The sequence below is a fragment of the Protopterus annectens genome, chromosome 12.part0 (genome assembly GCF_019279795.1).
Source record: "Protopterus annectens isolate FY-2018-M chromosome 12.part0, PAN1.0, whole genome shotgun sequence".
Lineage (NCBI taxonomy): Eukaryota > Metazoa > Chordata > Ceratodontiformes > Protopteridae > Protopterus > Protopterus annectens.
The window spans coordinates 1551808705-1551826574 of record NC_056746.1 but is presented as its reverse complement, the minus strand read 5'-3'; the positions used below and the strand labels follow the sequence as shown (position 1 = coordinate 1551826574).

The following is a 17870-nucleotide window of genomic DNA, read 5'->3' as shown; positions in this document are numbered from 1 at the left end:
TCACGATTTCAAAATTTGTGCTTTTGGGATTTCGGTATTTAGAGCTTTTGGCTTTATGGTCTCGAAATTCTGAGATTCGATATTTCATGATTTCAGGATTATAAAGTGAATCTCTATATCTACATATATAGATATGTTATATCTATTTAGATATACACACACACACACACACACACACACACACACACACACACACACACACACACACACACACACACACACACACACACACACACACATATACATCTACATGTTGAAATACATTGACTGGGCTGGATGATACATTTGTGAAAACCTCAGGGTTATGTATATCTGACATAGCTTAGTGGTAAATCACTTTGGCTATGGTGTGCGGGGTCCTGGTTCAAGCATTGCAAAGGCTGTTTATTTTGTTGCCTGGCAGAACAAGGACCGTTGGATACAGAGTGATTAAGGCACTTTTAAGCAGTTGTAAGAGGGATTGTGTGAGTTTGGGCAGAGGTAAGTACTGCTAAATTCTGGTTACAGTTTCTTATACTCAGCTTTTAAATTGCTAAAACTATGTAGGCATTGCTTACCACCACATCAACAAGCTTAAACCCGCTTAATGCTTCTCAAAAGTGCTTACTCCTGCTTACCCCTGTGCTAATTTCTTTAAAAGAGAAGAAAAAAAGGGTTGATAGGAAAGTGTTGAAAAAGGGGCACAAAGAAGGAAAGTCAGTGGGGAAAATAGCTAGGGATGTGCAGAAGGGTGTAGGGAAGGTCCATAGCTGCCGATTTCTTCTAAAGCAACAGCTGTGCATATACATTGAATTTAGAGGTAGATTTGGACACTCAAACCCCTGAGAGAGGGGTGAGGACAACAAAAATATGCTGTGATGCCAGTTAGAACAGATTACATGTGTCCAGTGGACACATGTGCAAAATGGACAGCTATGTATGGGGCGATATTTTTTGGGGGGAACAGATTGCCCTTTTATTTTCAGGTGAGAGTGGGATATTGGGGAGGGATAGTAGGTATATTTAGGGAGGTAGGTTGGATAGGTTAACAGACAAGACAAACAAGACACATACAAGGATGGTATATGACACATGTGGGGGGTAAACACCTTGATGAGGAGGGATATTGAGAAATTGGAAGCCCATGAGCCCCCTAGTGGAAACAGTGGGACTGAGATCACCACCCATGGGCAGTCACCAATTCACCTTCACAGCCCCAAAGATGGCTGTGCTGGGGGCTGAGTCAGAGAGCCAGGCCGACCTTTTAGTTGCGACATGCGGCCCTCAAGCTGGCGTAGAAGATCTCCAAACTGCTGATTGAGCTCTCTACGCACCACGACCTGGACCTGGCAATGGGTGACAGGTTCCTGTCCACATCTGCTCCTGGGGGGGGTGGGGCTGAGCCGGTTCCACCTGAAGGTGGTGCAGGACCAATGAACGAGAAGGTCCCAGGTTGGGCCCCATGGCCAGCTGAATTGGGACAGGTGGGTCTGCTGGGACCCGCATTCCCATACGTGCTATGGTGTTTATGTTGTATCAGCACATGTAGGTTAGTAATAGTCAACACATTTCAGGATTAGGTATAACAACATGCATGGATATCCTCATTAACCCAGACACCAGATATGGACCACTTGCATAGCAAATGGAACACATGCATATATGGGACCACAGTGGTAATAACAACAGCATGCAGGTACATTGATGGCACCATGCCACCATTGTTGGAGTATTTCAATATAGCACATGCATAGAAACAGATTTAAATAATTATGAACCAATAGGACATATGTCCCAACATGACACTGGAGTCATCACGTACCAGTTGAGGTGGGTATTTACTGTATTGTTGGAGATATGGTGGGGGGAGAGAAAGATGTCAATTAACAACTAGTATATTCCTGTAGTTCGCATTACCTCCCTAGTCAGTGCTGTTATCTGTACCTTACAAGTATTACTACACTACCCTATTGCCTTAGTTTGGGCAGTGATATGGCTGTCAACATCTATATACATGAACTGGTTTTATCTGCAGTATGCACCTCTTACCTGGTATACCTGTGGAGGAATTGTTTGTTAACACTAGCTAACTGTTTCTACACATACTCCCAGATTCCAGGTTGATGTTATGCACATGCCTGTCCATCTCTTTTTGCACAGACTCTGGCCATGTCTTGACCACATGGAGGTGAACCGGGATAGATGTAGACTACTGCCCTCTTCAACCTTTAGTGACTTACAACACTCTTATACAGGATTTCCTAGACAGTTATATTATGTAGCACAGTGTGGGTGACAGTGATCAGTGATACCTTATTAATCAGAGCAACTGCAACACTCACAATTACATACAGTACCAGAGTAAACAGTACCAGTGCAGGGTATCAGGCTTTTATTTCTCGGTACATTGTTCGTATCCGACGTACCTGTGGGAACAATGTTTGTTAGCACTACCTGAATGTTGCCACACAAAGTACCAGATTTTACATTAGTATTATGCACATACATCTCACTCTGTTACTGTACACACTCTGGTCACAGCTTGACAACATGGGGGTGTAGATGGGGCATACATGGCTTATTATTCTCATAACATTTTGGGGAGTTGCTAGTGTGACAGGTTTGTTCTTATAGATGTGTGACAATCAGTTTTATTTCCTGTTTGCTGCCTAAACATCTGGGATCATCCCACTGATTTCCCAGGGGGACAGGGTGACAGGCAGCATATATGGGCTGATATACTGGACATGCTGGACTTATCTGTACAGTTGTGGGTATGATTCTGTATGCAGCCTACTTCCACTCCCAGGATTCAGACCATGGCTGTGTCTGCTAAAACTAAAACACTGTCCATCACAGTTGTGTGTGCTATATAGATATGGCTTTATATCTCCTATCTGATTTCTGTCTTATAATTCTCCTGTGGTTTTACATTCTGACCTTGTATTACAACACTCTTATACAGGATTTCCTAGACAGTTATATTATGTAGCACAGTGTGGGTGACAGTGATGAGCAATGCCATATTATTCAGAGCAACTGCATCAGTCACAATGCCATACAATACCAAAGTAAACAGTGCCAGTACAGGGTATTATTCTTTTATTTCTGGACACAGTGTTCGTATCTGACAGACCTGTGGGAGCAATGTTTGTTAGCACTACCGGAATTTTGCCACACAAAGTACCAGATTACACATTACTATTATGCACATACATCTCACTCTGTTACTGTACAAACTCTAGTCACAGCTTGTCAACATGGGGGTGTAGATAGGACATACTTGGCTTATTACTCTCATAACAGTTTGGGGAGTTGCTAGAGTGACAAATTTGTTCTTACAGATATTTCCTATGAAAGTACATGCAAGAGTATTACTAAACTGCCTGGCGTCACAACCTCTCCAGGCAACATCCATGGGCCTCCTGGTTCGTGGTCTGCTCATTTGCCGCTGTGAAGTACATAAGAGGAATATTTAGCCATACCTATCCATAATATACATGAGCTGGCAATTATTAAACATGTAGTGGAGTGATACTTACACACAGCTGGGACTACCCCTGCCAACCTAGCGTCTTGGATCCACTGATCCAAAAGATCCCCCTTTCACCACTTTAGGTTGGCATAGTGATGCCTGACCTGCTCATCAGTTCAGGGTATGCCACTGACACTGGTGAGGTCACGGGCGAGATGGTCCCAGGTTTCCGCCTTATATTTGGAACCCTGGTACTGGGCCTGCAGTGGTCTCTGCTCATGGTCTTTGATAAGGAGTCCTGCCATGACTCTTGATGCCTGGCTGCCCCAGCATTGCACCTGAAAGCACACTCCCTCTCCCCTTCCTGACACGGTGCCTGCAAGGGGAAACTACAACCAGTTATAAGATGTATTCCCGCCTGTTGGGTTTAAGTAGGTCCGATATCCCGCACTTTGCCGTGATTGGACAGTCTTGAAAAGGCTAAGCTATGGGCAAACCTGCTTACCTAAGATTGGCATTGTTTAAAGGGGTAAACCACTGGGAAAATTGAGTTAACTGGACTGCGCATTGCTTACACCTACTAAGCTGGCCTATGCAATATGTAGCATTGCCTAATATTTACTTTGCATTATATTTGCTTTTTGGCATTGATTTATTATTCATTACATGTTATATATATATGTCTGGTATCCATGATTCATGCGTACATACACTGTAAGGGGTCCTTGTGTTTAATAGGGGACTTCAACACTGTATTACAATTACACTTCACATCTGGGCTTACTTCAGCACTCCAGTTCATATATTTATTTTATGTAGTAGGTTATAGAACATATGACTGTATACTGATTCCTTTCACATGTTCAGTTTGATTTTACTATAATGAGGATTTGTTTGGTGATACCTCAATCTTATGTACTGCTGTGATATCTTGGTGGTTAACTACTGTGACTATAATGCACAGGGTCCTGGGTTCAAGACCAGCAAGGCTGTTAATTTTATTGCTGTGCAGAACAGAGGCTGTTGCATACAGAGTGATTAAGGCAATTTTAAGCACTTGTAAGTGGGTTTGCATGGGTTTGCACGAGGGTAAGCTATGCTAACCTTCGGTTACATATGCTTACAGAAAGTTAGCTTTCATAGTGCTTAACCTGTGTGCGCATTGCTTACCCCTGTGCAAACGGGCTTAAACCTGCTTACTGGTGCTTACATATGCTTACTCCCGCTTACTACTGCTTAATAGTGCTTACACTTGCTTACTAGTGCTTACTCCCACTTACCACTGCACTTATTTAGACAGTAATGTCTAATGGTTCTTGGGAATGTGGGGGATTTGGAAGCTGTATGTAGTTATTATTCATTACACATTTTACCTTCCATTTGTATCCCTGATTCCTGTGTACATATACTGTATGGGGCACATGTGATTATCTGTGGACTTTGCAACATTATGACACCGACAATTCACATCTGCATTTAATACAGTACTCCAGTTCACAAATATATGTTATTTAGTAGGTTATGCAACTAAAAATATTGGTCATAATGTGATTTGACATGGAAAATGGAATGTGCTGCGGTGGGACTCGAACTGGGAATGACTGCATGTAAGGCGAATCCTCTGCCCACTACATTATTGCTATACTGCTTAATTTGCATATATCTTCCTTTTTATCCTCTTCTGCCATTTAAACTCCATTAACCGTAGCTAAGCGATGGGCAAACCCACGCACCTATGATTAAATGGAATCTGTTTCGTTAAAAAAAAAGTATCTTTATATTGTTTGTGTTTATTATTGCTCTTGTACATGTGGGGGGATGTTACTGGGTATGCAGATACCTATGAGTGATCTCGCTCATTCTTTTAGGGCTTTCTGCTGTTCTTTATTGCAGGGGCATATATATTCTGAGAGCTCTGCTCTCAAACACACCCCCTGCACTCTTACATGCTCCATGTAAGATTAGGAGGTCAGGCAGTGCGCCTTCATTAATATGCATGGCACGCTGCCATCCTGCTCCTAAACAGCCGCTTCCGTGCAGGACTAAGCTAGTCCTGCACAGAAGAAAAGTAAATCAAGGGGGATTAAATAACAATTAAAAGAAAGTCTCATGTTAAAATATGACCAATGACATAATGCTTAATTCTTTTCTTATTTAAAACAAACTTAAAATTAACAGGGTCATTAATCCCTTGGAAAACTGTGGCATTAAGTAACACCTGCCAATTATACTAGTGTGCATTTAATTCAGAATCTACAGACAATTATCTCAAATCAGACTGTAACCCCTCTAGGACATAAAAATAAATGTTTTTATACAAAGCACTTTCTTTCATTTTCACAGGGATCACATAACTATAAATACATTTAAAATGCCCTTTTTATTTGCCCTATCGAGAAAGCTTTGCACAATAAGCAAGAAACAACATATACAAGACACGCACAGACTTACCATTAAATAAAATACCCTGGCACTTTATATGTCCTCTATGTATTTGGACAATAAAATGATGGAGCATTAGAAATAAACATATACTTATTACATACATAAGTCCCTTTTACCATCACTTTGGGAATCCTTATATTTACACTTTTTCCTACTAGAATGTCCTTGATATATTTTTTTTTTTAAAATGTGGGTATTAACCCACAATGTCATTAACTTGGGTTTGTGGTCAAAATTCCCCAGTTTTTAATAATATCTTGACTACCACCACTGCTGAGACTCTAAGTTAACACAAACCCATTTTACCATAGTCAAATGTGTCTACTAAAGCAGAAACTCTGCCTCTCCTAAAATCATCATCATTTAAAATTATAGGTGCACTAACATTGTCTCTGCTTCTGATTACTTCATTAGTGCATTCTTGAATAACTGTCTGGATTGCTTCTGTAAATAAACAGCATAGATAAAACTGTTACTCCCTTTTAAAAAATCAATATTGTTGGTAGCTAGCCTGCTCACCCAAACTAACTGTTCTTTAATAACATTCATTTTAATATAAGGGGGTGCCTACTGTGAAACTAAAGATTTGCATTCCAATATATTAAAAATTTGTAACATCAAATTTTACATATATATATATATATATATATGGGTCCCTATGAGTTGATCGACAACTCAAATCACCGACAGTGAGTTCACCGACAAGTGAAATCAACGACATGAAAATCTGCGTTTACCAGGTAACCGATGCAAAGTCGCTACTCATGCCTACCATGGTTGCATGACACTGCCACACTTACTAAACCATGGTAGGCATGAGTAGCGACTTTGCATCGGTTACCTGGTAAACGTCCGTATTATGCATGTCGGTGATTTCACTTGTCGAACTCACTGTCGGTGATTTGAGTTGTCGATCAACACATAGGGACCCATATATCTATATATATATATATATATATATATATATATATATATATATATATGTGTGTGTGTGTGTGTGTGTGTGTGTGTGTGTGTGTATATGTATATATATATATGTGTGTGTGTGTGTGTGTGTGTGTGTGTGTGTGTGTGTGTATATATATATATCTATATATATATATATATATATATATATATATATATATATATATTCCTCCTTAGTTTGAAACAGTATCAGAGCTCACCTACCCTCCTCATCAGTTCCTTGTCCAAAATTATCCAGTTTATCTGGTACGAACTGAATAGGGAAAATTCTCTGCCTGATAGAAATCCCAATCCCTCCACACCACACGCTCCAAAGACCTCAACCTCATTACCACAATCAACAGAACATTCTGGAGGGACATGTTCATAACCCAGAGACTGCCCATGCACTGGAATAGACTTCCCATACATGTCAAGCAGAGCATCTCATTGGCCCTCTTCAAGAGAAATGTTGATGAGTGGATGGTAAATAGAAAGTTCCCCCGGGTATCACTCCAGTTGCTCTACTTGACAGAGGCACTGGGAACTGACATCGGGTGGCACAATGCCAGGGCAACTCTATGGGCTAGGCTTGTAAAGGCTCCAGGGCCATAGTACACACCTATGAACATATGAACCTACGATGCTGAAGTTAAATGTAATGTGACTGGACCACCTCAATCATTTAAACAAATGAAGAAGTGTTTATAACTTCTGGAAACTTTGTTTTCTTGTAAAGCAACACAACATGTTTAAACTTTATAAGTAAATGATGAGAGGTATTGCATTTCATTTTTTAATTTAATCTTCTGCCATTTAAAAGTAGAAACTTAAAACAGACATCTGAAAGTAAAACAAAGCTACTGGTAAAAAAAGAGCAGTCCATACTCAGCAAATGACCCTTAAATACTGAACATATGTTATACTACCTACTTGACAAAGATTCCATGAGATTTAACTATGCTAAGACAGTAATACAAACTGAAAGATAACTAGATTTGGTAACTAGAAAATATATTTTTAGCACAACAGCAATACCTGTGAATAAATTACACTCACTCCTAAGAAGATTATTTGCACTGCAGAATTATTTTTGTGAGAAATATGTGGTGTTATTATACATCTATTTATTAAAACTATAACACCAAGTGTAAACAAGCTGATCATTTTCCAGTGTAAATTCTATCCAGTTGCTAGGGAGGGTCTAATAGGTGTATTGATAAAACATAGGCTAGATGTATTTGTGGGCCATTTTAAGCCCATCCAATTGTTCTTTAAAGGGTGAGAATCAAACTCTGAACTTTGTGATTGTGAAATAAATGGTCTAACCATTATACCACCCCACAAATCCTTATATTACTTTCCAACCCTGGGAATATAAGTAGTTAAAAAATGGTAAATCGAGTCTTGTTAGCATAAACAGCATATTTTTGTCTCTTTTGTTTTAACTGGAAAACATCTAATTTTGGGATTATTATTGAGACAGAAGTGGTGGGTTGGATTCTGTTGATTGGATGTGCCTGCTATCATTCCTTCTTCAGCCTCCATCTGTATTTGTTCATTAAAGGAAAATTCCCTTTTGGAGTTGGTCACAGACAGTGCTTCATGTTTATTATGTGGAACGGCCTCAAAGAGGTCTCTGTGAATACTTTTTCTGGGGAGATGCTCTGGACTCTGCATTTAGCCAGCCATGCTATCAGTGTTAGTTGGATTCCCTGTTGCTGGAAGCTGTCTATTAGATGGAATCACCACAACATTCCATGGTCTAGAGGGAAACTTGAATCTGTGCTTAACTGGGTCATTCTCAATGGATAGCAGTTGCCAATTTATCAACAGCACATCATTTATTTCTCATCACATATTGTTTGGCAGAGACAGATTAGGGAAGTTGGTATTGGAAATTTCATTTGCATGGCTGAGAGCACTGCTTCAGCTGATGAAAAGTTTTGTTTACTCCCCATCCATTGTATACGTTTGGCTGGATATTTAAAATGTTTCAAAGCAAGGTTCTTAGGTTCTTATAACAGGACATCAGCAAACACCTTCCTCTTGTTGAGCTTCTTTCTAGAGAAATAATACAGGAATTTTTCTTGCTGACTCTCCAGCAAAAAAGTTTTACCATCCTTGGCAGCTTCAGCTTCAAATAACATTTCTTTTTCCCCCAACATTCAATAGGAAAAATATTACTTTCCTAAAGGGTTGGCTAGCTACTTGTCTGGTTTTAAGTGACTTGTAAATACAATCTACCATTATCTTCCCTTGGATATTAAAGGCACCAGGGAGTTTCTCTTCCAAAAAGGCTTACAGGCTTTCATCCACCCCTCTCTTTACCTTCTTTAAGATCAAGCCACCTCAGATAATTTTTGTGGTGTTGAATCTCTTGATGATCTTAATTTTCTAGTAGATAGTTGATTTTTGAAGTTTACTATCAACATTTCGGATGGCATTCAGTGAAAGTGGGATAGTCGAAAGGCTATTTTCCAGTTCACTGAAGGCCAAACTGAAAATGGTTGACACCCCAACAGTGAATGTTAGTGTGCATTCGCTGTTGTGAGGTCGACATTCTGCTTGGAGATCGCATTACAGTGGAGATCAGGAAATGTATCCATTTTCTCACTATAGTGTGATCCCAGAGTTTGTATATATAATGACCAAGGGGTGTGGGAGTGTAGGGGGGTTTGCTCCTCTGCAGTTCGATAGTTGTACATGTCTGGTTGGCAGGGTAGGCTGGGTAATGTCGAGTATGTCGAATGACGTGTCAACATCATTACCGGTTTCATTCATTTACGTGAACAATGTTTTTGTTTTCATTTTTAATTTTTGCGGACCTGCACATTCAATGGAATGCATTTCAAAATCATGATACTAAACCAATTTTTACTAAGGGCCCCCACTATAGTCTATAGCATTTATATTTTGGAAACATGCATGGGACACTGGCCTAATAGTTAAGGTGTTTGCTTTACAAACACAAGGTGTAGAGTTTGAGTCTCACAAAAGATAATTGGCTAGGCTTACAATGGCTCACAAGAGCAGTTAGCCTAGTACTAACCTATGAATATGCAGACTACAGGGATGCTGATTTTGCTGCAAATTTCTTTAATTTCTTCAGAGATTTTGGCTGACTCGTGTTTTACTTAGTGTCCATCAAATCTTTATTTAATAAGACAGCCAGAGAGGCTAATATCTCATTCAGCTCCGGAGCAGCACTTTGCAGTGATGGTCCAACTATGAGCAGCTCTTGGGCTCCATATTATTGACTGTTTCCCATTTCTGGATTTGCAGATTATATCATGCCAAATAAAGGTAAAAGGGGCAGTGCAGATTAAATGGGAAACTAGTATCTCAGTTTCAGAAAAAGTAATTTGATCAGATAATAAAATTTGAGTATACTTTCCTGGGGATCAGAGCTAAAAACTTACACTGCCTTCCTTGTTCCCACCTGAATGCTCACCTTTGATACTAAGGAATCTGAAGATCAGGAGTTCAGAACCCACCAGAGGCTCTTGGGATAAAATTCTAAAACTAGCATTGCACTGCAGGCTTCAGTACAGTTTGTACACTAGGGGTGTTATTCATAGAATAAAACACAACAATGACGTCCCATCAGCCTGTTTTGGTGACAGTTCATATAGATGGTACAGCCTCTTTGGCACAGTGCCCATAATTTATAGTAAGAGTAACTTTAATTTCATTAAACTGAGTGATTTTCAGAACTGCACTCATATTTCAAATCCATTGAAAATATATTGAGATCCATACGTTTTCCATATTTTGTTTTTGAGTGATTCTTAAAATAATAGTCTGTTTTTTTTCGATTAGTATCTTTACATGATGTATCTTTATTAAATAGTATGAGACATTTGTGTTCTTTAATAACATCTTTATTTTTTTATTCCACTGCTATTGTACTTGAAAAACACAGCCTATTCTACCTTTATAGTTTTCTAGTTTACCTGCATCTCTTTCTAAAGAAATTCTCACTTATTTCTGGTATTCTTAGTTCACCTGAAAAGCCCTCTCCCTGTACGTGCACTTAAAACAAGTCTATTGTTCACCTGTGCTACATTTATTTTATATAACATATTTTCCTTTATTGTTTGAATTTTATATTTTCTTTCATTTTCATTTTTTTGAGACATTAACAAGGAAATATTTCACTTTTATGCAAGGATCGATCCCTTACTGATTCATTCATGTACTTGTTTTACTTAAAATTATCATTATTTTAAAATATATGTTTTTGTAATTATTAACATATTTTTCATGCACATTGGTGAAATGTTAACACTTATCCTGTGTCCTGAATTCTTGAATACAGACTTTAACGTAAATGTTTCTTCTTTTTCTGAGTTAATATGACATTGCAGTTAGTGTAGGGTATGGTGATGAAGCCTCCAGTGAGGGGGACTGCAGAGGGCTTACCCATACAAAAGCCATTTGCTTTATAAAATTTAATTTAGATTTGTTTAATTATTTTATATTTACCTTACACTTTTATACCACAGATGTGTTTAAGTGAGCTAACATCTGGTATGTGAGAAGTTAAACTATAGTGCACACTGTCTCTATTTAATTTAGCACAACTTCAGTTTGAAGCACATCATGTGCATTTCTGCCCTATAACACATACTGTAGTGGCAGCATGTAATCTGCACTGCATTCCATTAATACATGTCTTAGGTACTCAGAGGTGGCGCAGTGGTGCAGCAGATATTACTTCTGCATAACATCACCAGGTTATGCAGGTCTATTCTAGCCATACTGCCTTCTGTGCTGAATATCCATCTGTCTATATGGGTTTTTATCAGACTCTTTGGTTTTCTACTACAGCATAGATATATGCAAACAAGTATAATGGCAATCTTCAAAACTGGCCAAAAGTAAGAGTGTGCGTGTATGCATGCATATGCGTGCATGTGTGTGCAGTGTGCAGTCTGCATGTGTGTGTGTCTGTGTTTGTGAGTGTGTCTGTGTATACATTCTGATGCAATAGACAGACATCCTATCCAGTACTGGTACTCTGTCTTGCACCCATTACTTTGTGGAATGACTCTGTCTCTCTCACCTATTTTTTTTCTGTCCCTCTTTAGGTAGTATAAAGGAGACAGAGAATGAATGTATAATCAATAGACTCAAACAATTCTTGCACTGTGGGCTTCCAGTGTTGCTGACTGCTGTCAAGGTAATAACAGACCTTTAACATATTTGACTGATGGAGAGTTATAGTTGTTATTAATTAATTTGTGCCTGAGGATGGTCCTAGTTTTTCATATTTTGCAATCATCTGTGGTACTTCGCATACCACAAAGTTAGTTGCTATGGTTAATAGTTACCTGTATATGGGGCAGAATATATCCAACAGTTTCTATCTTCCTTTCTAAATCTTCAAAGGGAAAGCCAAGAAATGTGACACCACTGGTTTCTGTTATCCCATAGGCAACCTGAAACAGAAAAAAAATAAGCTTTGTCAATCTTGGATGATTACAGCAGTTTTTATATTTATACATAATATGTATATATGTAGGACTTATATCAGTTCAATGGAAACAATCTTTGAGAATTAAAAACTTTGAACACAAACCTTCAGAATGAAATGATTCCATCAAGCCCATTGAATTCACTGAATAAAAGTAAAAATACAGACAAACACCATTATCCTGATGGTCGCTGATATTGCCAAAACCACACACACCTAACAGTGAAAGTACCCTCAATTAGTATACCATTAGAGACTAGATTGTCCTGGACCTTCTGCATCTTAGCAAGGCTAATGTCTCAATCTAAACTAGGACCAGGAATCTAAATCTTCAACAACAGATACATAAAGCATGTTGGAGGGGAAGTTTTATAATCCTGTGCCTCCGAAGTCTTTGGAATAATCTCCCCTTACATGTTAAGATGTGTGGCTCACAGTCTTCCTTTCAGTATATGCAAAATGACTTGGATGGTATCAGATCTCCAAGCAAAGAGCCAAGACCTCTGGGTAACAACTTTTGCAGATTATTATAAACTGGGGGTTGTTGTTAATTCACCTTCTGGCATCTAAACCCACTAGTGTGAATTCTCTCTAGTAAATTCTTGCTGTACTAAAATAGGCTCAAACTAAATGATAAAAAGTTTATAGTATGATCAGTTTTGATAGACAACCCCTCTTCTCACAGTATAGACAACACTCCACTACAAAACGAAAATGCTGTCAGAGACCTAGGAACTGGGTTTAAAAATTCCCTCTGTTTTGCCAGTCATGTAATAATGGTTGTCAGGAAATCCTTTTATTTAGCACAGCTAATTGCAAAAGGGAAAAGTAAAAGATAATTGCTAAAGAGGTAATCAGTCCTTAATACCTAACATTGATAAGACCAGTTATCAAGTGCAGTGCTTTCTTCAGGATGCATTTCACTAAACTTATCAAACAATTAGAAAAGCGACAAAGGTTCCTAACTAAAGAAATCACAGATTTGAAGCTATCATGAGATGCTGAAAGCTCTATACATGCATTCAATGTATTATAGGCTTCCGAGCAGGGATCTCTGTCTTGCTTACTGAGCTGTAGGAGACTTGGCTGTCTTGGAACTTCCGTATTTCTGCAAATCCAGTGGTGTTACCAATGCTAAAACCAAATAATCAAATCTTCACCAACAGATAAATAAAACATGCTGTAGAGACAGGTTTATAACTGAGCATGACCCCGAAGCTACTGGAATAAATTTCTCCTACAGGTTAAGCAGTGCACCTCACTATCTTCCTTTCAGGCATAACCTAGACGACTGGGGGCGGATCTACAAATTTACATTGGAATTAATGGAATTGACTGATATGTGCTTCCTGAAGAAGAGAGGTGTATATAGAGTGAGGGTACTTGTAAGGAATAAATGGTCATGAGATTCAGTGGCCTCAGAATATCTATGAATCTATGAATATTCAAAGGTTTCAGCATACTGGCTAAAGCCTTTGCTGCCCCCACAGTGTCTTTTTTAGGCAGAGTTTATTTGATGGAAATTCCAACATAACTAACCTATTAGTCCCAAAATCAGATCATATTAAAGTGGCTCTTCTCAGCAACTAATATCTAAATAACAAATTTCTTGATCTTAAGGCACTCCTGCATTTGGAAAGCATCTATGTTTGTGTAGATATTGAGAACTGGTTTAAATGTAAAATAGCACACCTTCTATACTTGCCTACTTGCCTTTCATATGTTTCATGCCTTCAGACTCAATGGCAACTGTGATGGAGTCTCTGAATTTGTCAAGGAACATATTATCTCCAGGCAAAGCCTCCGAACCAACAAACTAATCACATCACTCTATATGATGATTAACCAAAAGCTTGCTACTCAACACCTTCTTTATTCCTTGTTAGCTATGTAAGACTCCTGGGTATTCTAAATGATATTCCTATTAATATAAACTGTATTATTTTGGTTGACTTTAACTACCCTTAATTAAAATGGTACCCCTATACCTCCAAAGTAGGATATGCACAAACATCCCTACATTTAATAAACAAATATCCTGTGTGAAGTTTGTAAATAAGCCTACTAAGAGACACAAAATTCTTCATCTGATTTTTACAAATATTTCAGCCTTTTGGATTGCTGTTTTGGTATCTCCTTCTCCAGTGAAATCTACCCACAAACTTGTGAAGTTCTCCCACAAACTCCCAAAAACACTTATTGCAAATATTGCTGAATATAATGACTATACATGTGTCACCCTCAGCATACCCTGTGATGAAATATCAAAATTCACTCTTGACTGCACCATCCCTGACCTTGATACAGTAGTAAGCCTCAATAAATAATTCTGCAACCATTTATAAAAAAAGTATAAAGCTAGCAGTCCCTAACAGAAAATAAACTACCCCGATAGTCAAAATTGTACACCAAAATAAATGAACTCCTTAAATGATGAAGCAGATCCAAAACCACTTTTCTCAAGGAAAATATCAAAAGTGTTACAAATGAATCTAAAAGATACTATCAGGTCCACTAAAGGAGCCCATGAACTTAGGCTGGTCTCTAAAGCTTAAGATAATCATAAATTCTTCTTCTTTACCTATGTTAGAAATTTAAGAAACAATGTCCCACATTGCTCTGACCTTATCTAAAATGACACCTCCTATTCTGAACCTGTAGATAATGCCAACTTCCTTGCAAACAAATTCAGTGTCAACTTTACCCCCATGACTTTTAGCCAAAGCCCTAAATTACCTGAACCCCTTTCTCCCCATTTATATCTAAAGTGCTAACCAAGACCAAACATTCTTCCCTTTTGGGGCTGCAGTTATGCCTCATTGCTTAACTAATAGTGTTAAATATGCCCTTGCAGACCCACTCCTTAATAAGTTTAACCTAAGTTTTGCTACTGGGTTTGTTTCTGATGAGTAGCAGACTGAAGCTGTAATGCCCTTTCATAAGCATGGCCTTTCAGTTAAATAAGGTAATTACAGACCTATCAAGTCTTACAAGCCTCATGTGCAAAACCATGGAACATATTACAATAAATGCCATATGCTCTTATACTGAGAATTTTATTCAACATGACCCCCAACTATTTAGCTTTATGAAGCATAGATCATCTAGTAAATGTCTTTGAAAGGGTTACAGAGTCAGTATATGATGAATCTAGACCTGGCCAAAGTCTTCCACACCTTTCTTTATGCTGGCATCACACATAGCCAAAGAAATTACAATTTGACATGTGTGGTAAGATGAGACAACAAAGCCCACAAAATGAGAGTTGAAGAAACCTCATCTAAACTTATGAAAGTGACCAGGGGAATCTCTCAGTGCATGATGCTGTGACCTTTACTTGTTGGCCTTTATTTTTCAGATCACCAAGTAAAGAGCCAAGAGCTCTGGCTAACAAAGGGTTGTTGTGTAATCAGTCTTTGTCACCCAAACCCTCCAATATGAACTCTCCCTAGTAAACTCTTGGGGGACTAAAAATGGGCTCAAACTAAGTACGAGAAAATGAAGCATTGTCACTTTTCACAGACAGTCCCTGCACTCATTATATTTTATAAACAGCACTACAAAATAAAAATGCAGTCAGAGACCTAGGGGCATGGGCTGAGAATTCAATTTCTATTCTTCACCATGTGACGACGATTGTCATGGAATCCTTTTACGTATCATACACAATTGCAAAAGGTAAAATTAGCTGCTAAAGAGATAATCACCCCCTTATACTCATCATTGATCATACCAATTACTGAGTACAATACCTCATTCAGGATGCATCTTGCTAAACATATCATACAGTTAGGAAAGACACAAAGGTTTCTAACCAGAGAGATTACTGGTTTAAAGTTCCTGAGCTATCAAATGAGTCTGGAAGCTCTATTTTTGTATTCAGTCTTCACCAACAGATAAATAAAATGTGATGGAGAGACAGGTTTATAGCTCGGCACCTCCCAAACCTCTGTAATAAATCCCCTTTGCATGTTAAGCAATGTAACTCATTATCATACTTTAACCATAACCTAGATTGGATGGGTATTTGCAAATGTACTTTGGGATAAACTAGTATGGCCTTCTTGGAGAAAGGAGATCTGGTCTGAGAGTGGGTATTGACAAAACGTAAATGATCATAAGACTAAAGGGCTTTGGAATATCTATGAATCTATGAAACTATGACTATAAGAATGTATGAATCTATGAGTCTATAGTGGACTTCAAGACTTGGACTTGTCTTCTTTCTGTCACCCTCCACAGCACACCGATGGATAGAAGAGGTAATATGAGGGTTGTGGTGTCTCTGAGATGGGGGCATTAAAATATACAAAATATTCACAGTATTTAAAAATATTTTTATTTTATTTATTTCTTTGCAACTTTATGCTGATGATTTTTTTTACATGAGAGAGAGGAAATGCTTCAAAACCTTGGAAGTTCTCAGCTGCATTAGTATTTTAACAGCAAAACAGCCAGAGAGGAGACTAGCAAGGTCTAGCTCTGAGTTGTCTTTGAAGCACACACTTCTCTAATGCTCTGGTTCTGAACTTTGACAAGGGTCTTTGTTTCTTAAAGGTTCTAAATATATGTGTTTTTGTTCAAGGACCATGCTGATGCACTATGTTCTTCTCCACTCCTTGTCTGATTGCTTGAAGCAGAAAATATCTAGGGCGGGGCAAAGGGGGTGGTTGCTCCACATGCAAGCTGTCAGTGGGTGTACTGCATGATCACCAGACACTGATGACAGCAAAGTGCAGTAATTGCTTCATAAATGAATATTGGCACTGCATTTGCTATCACGGCTGAAGCTCTGAAGCCTTCAGTGTATAGTGTGTGATGATTTAACCGTAGCAAGTGGCTTGTTACATTAGTAGCAAGCAGCTTGCTACAGTTTCAGAAGAGGATTTTTTTCCCTTTGGCCTCCAAGAAGACTTTTCCTTTTCTTATTCTTTGCTCCTCGCCTTTGAGTGAGAGGAGTGCCATTTCAATGATCTGCATAGGATACCTGCATGTTAACCCCGCTATGGTTCTGACTTGATTTATTGAAATGGGGCAGTATGGTGCTGCTGCACTTTGTTAAGTATGTGCTTCATGGTGAGCCTAGTCTGTGTTCAAATAAGGTCTTTTTAACCAGCTGACTAAATCTTATAAAAATTCAAATAGTTCAAAATACAACTGTAGTTTAATAAATAAATAATGTCTGTAGTTACAATACCTGTATTTTTATGGTTTCATTGCGTCTTTAGCTTCTTAGTCTAGGTCAGGATCACATGATGAGGCCTACCTTGAACTCACTGGGTGCATGGCAGAAATAAATCTGAATGAGGTGCCAGGCCAGAATCATATTTGCATTTCCTGCTGGTACAGTGCCTGTGGTTCTCCATTAATTGCATTAGCATTAGCGGAAAGAACATACATTTTACATTCCTGGGTACATTCCTAAACAATGATAGGAGGACATTATGTACTCATGCCAGCCAAAATCACAGGAATGTATGCAGATGCAAACTGTGGTCTGAAACCTTATAGAAGATAACTGTATAGTGCTTGAATGAATTCCATTTT

The 17870-nt window shown here is 38.5% G+C and overlaps 1 protein-coding gene across 1 annotated transcript in view; it reads right to left on the bottom strand.

The window, feature by feature from the left end:
• LOC122817288 (medium-chain acyl-CoA ligase ACSF2, mitochondrial-like) overlaps positions 1-17870 on the bottom strand; it is a 1483010-nt gene that overhangs the window by 481531 nt on the left and 983609 nt on the right. Inside the window, exon 11 of the mRNA XM_044090514.1 lies at positions 12181-12288. Coding sequence (XP_043946449.1) covers positions 12181-12288 — 108 coding nt within the window. The remainder of the gene's footprint in view (positions 1-12180; positions 12289-17870) is intronic.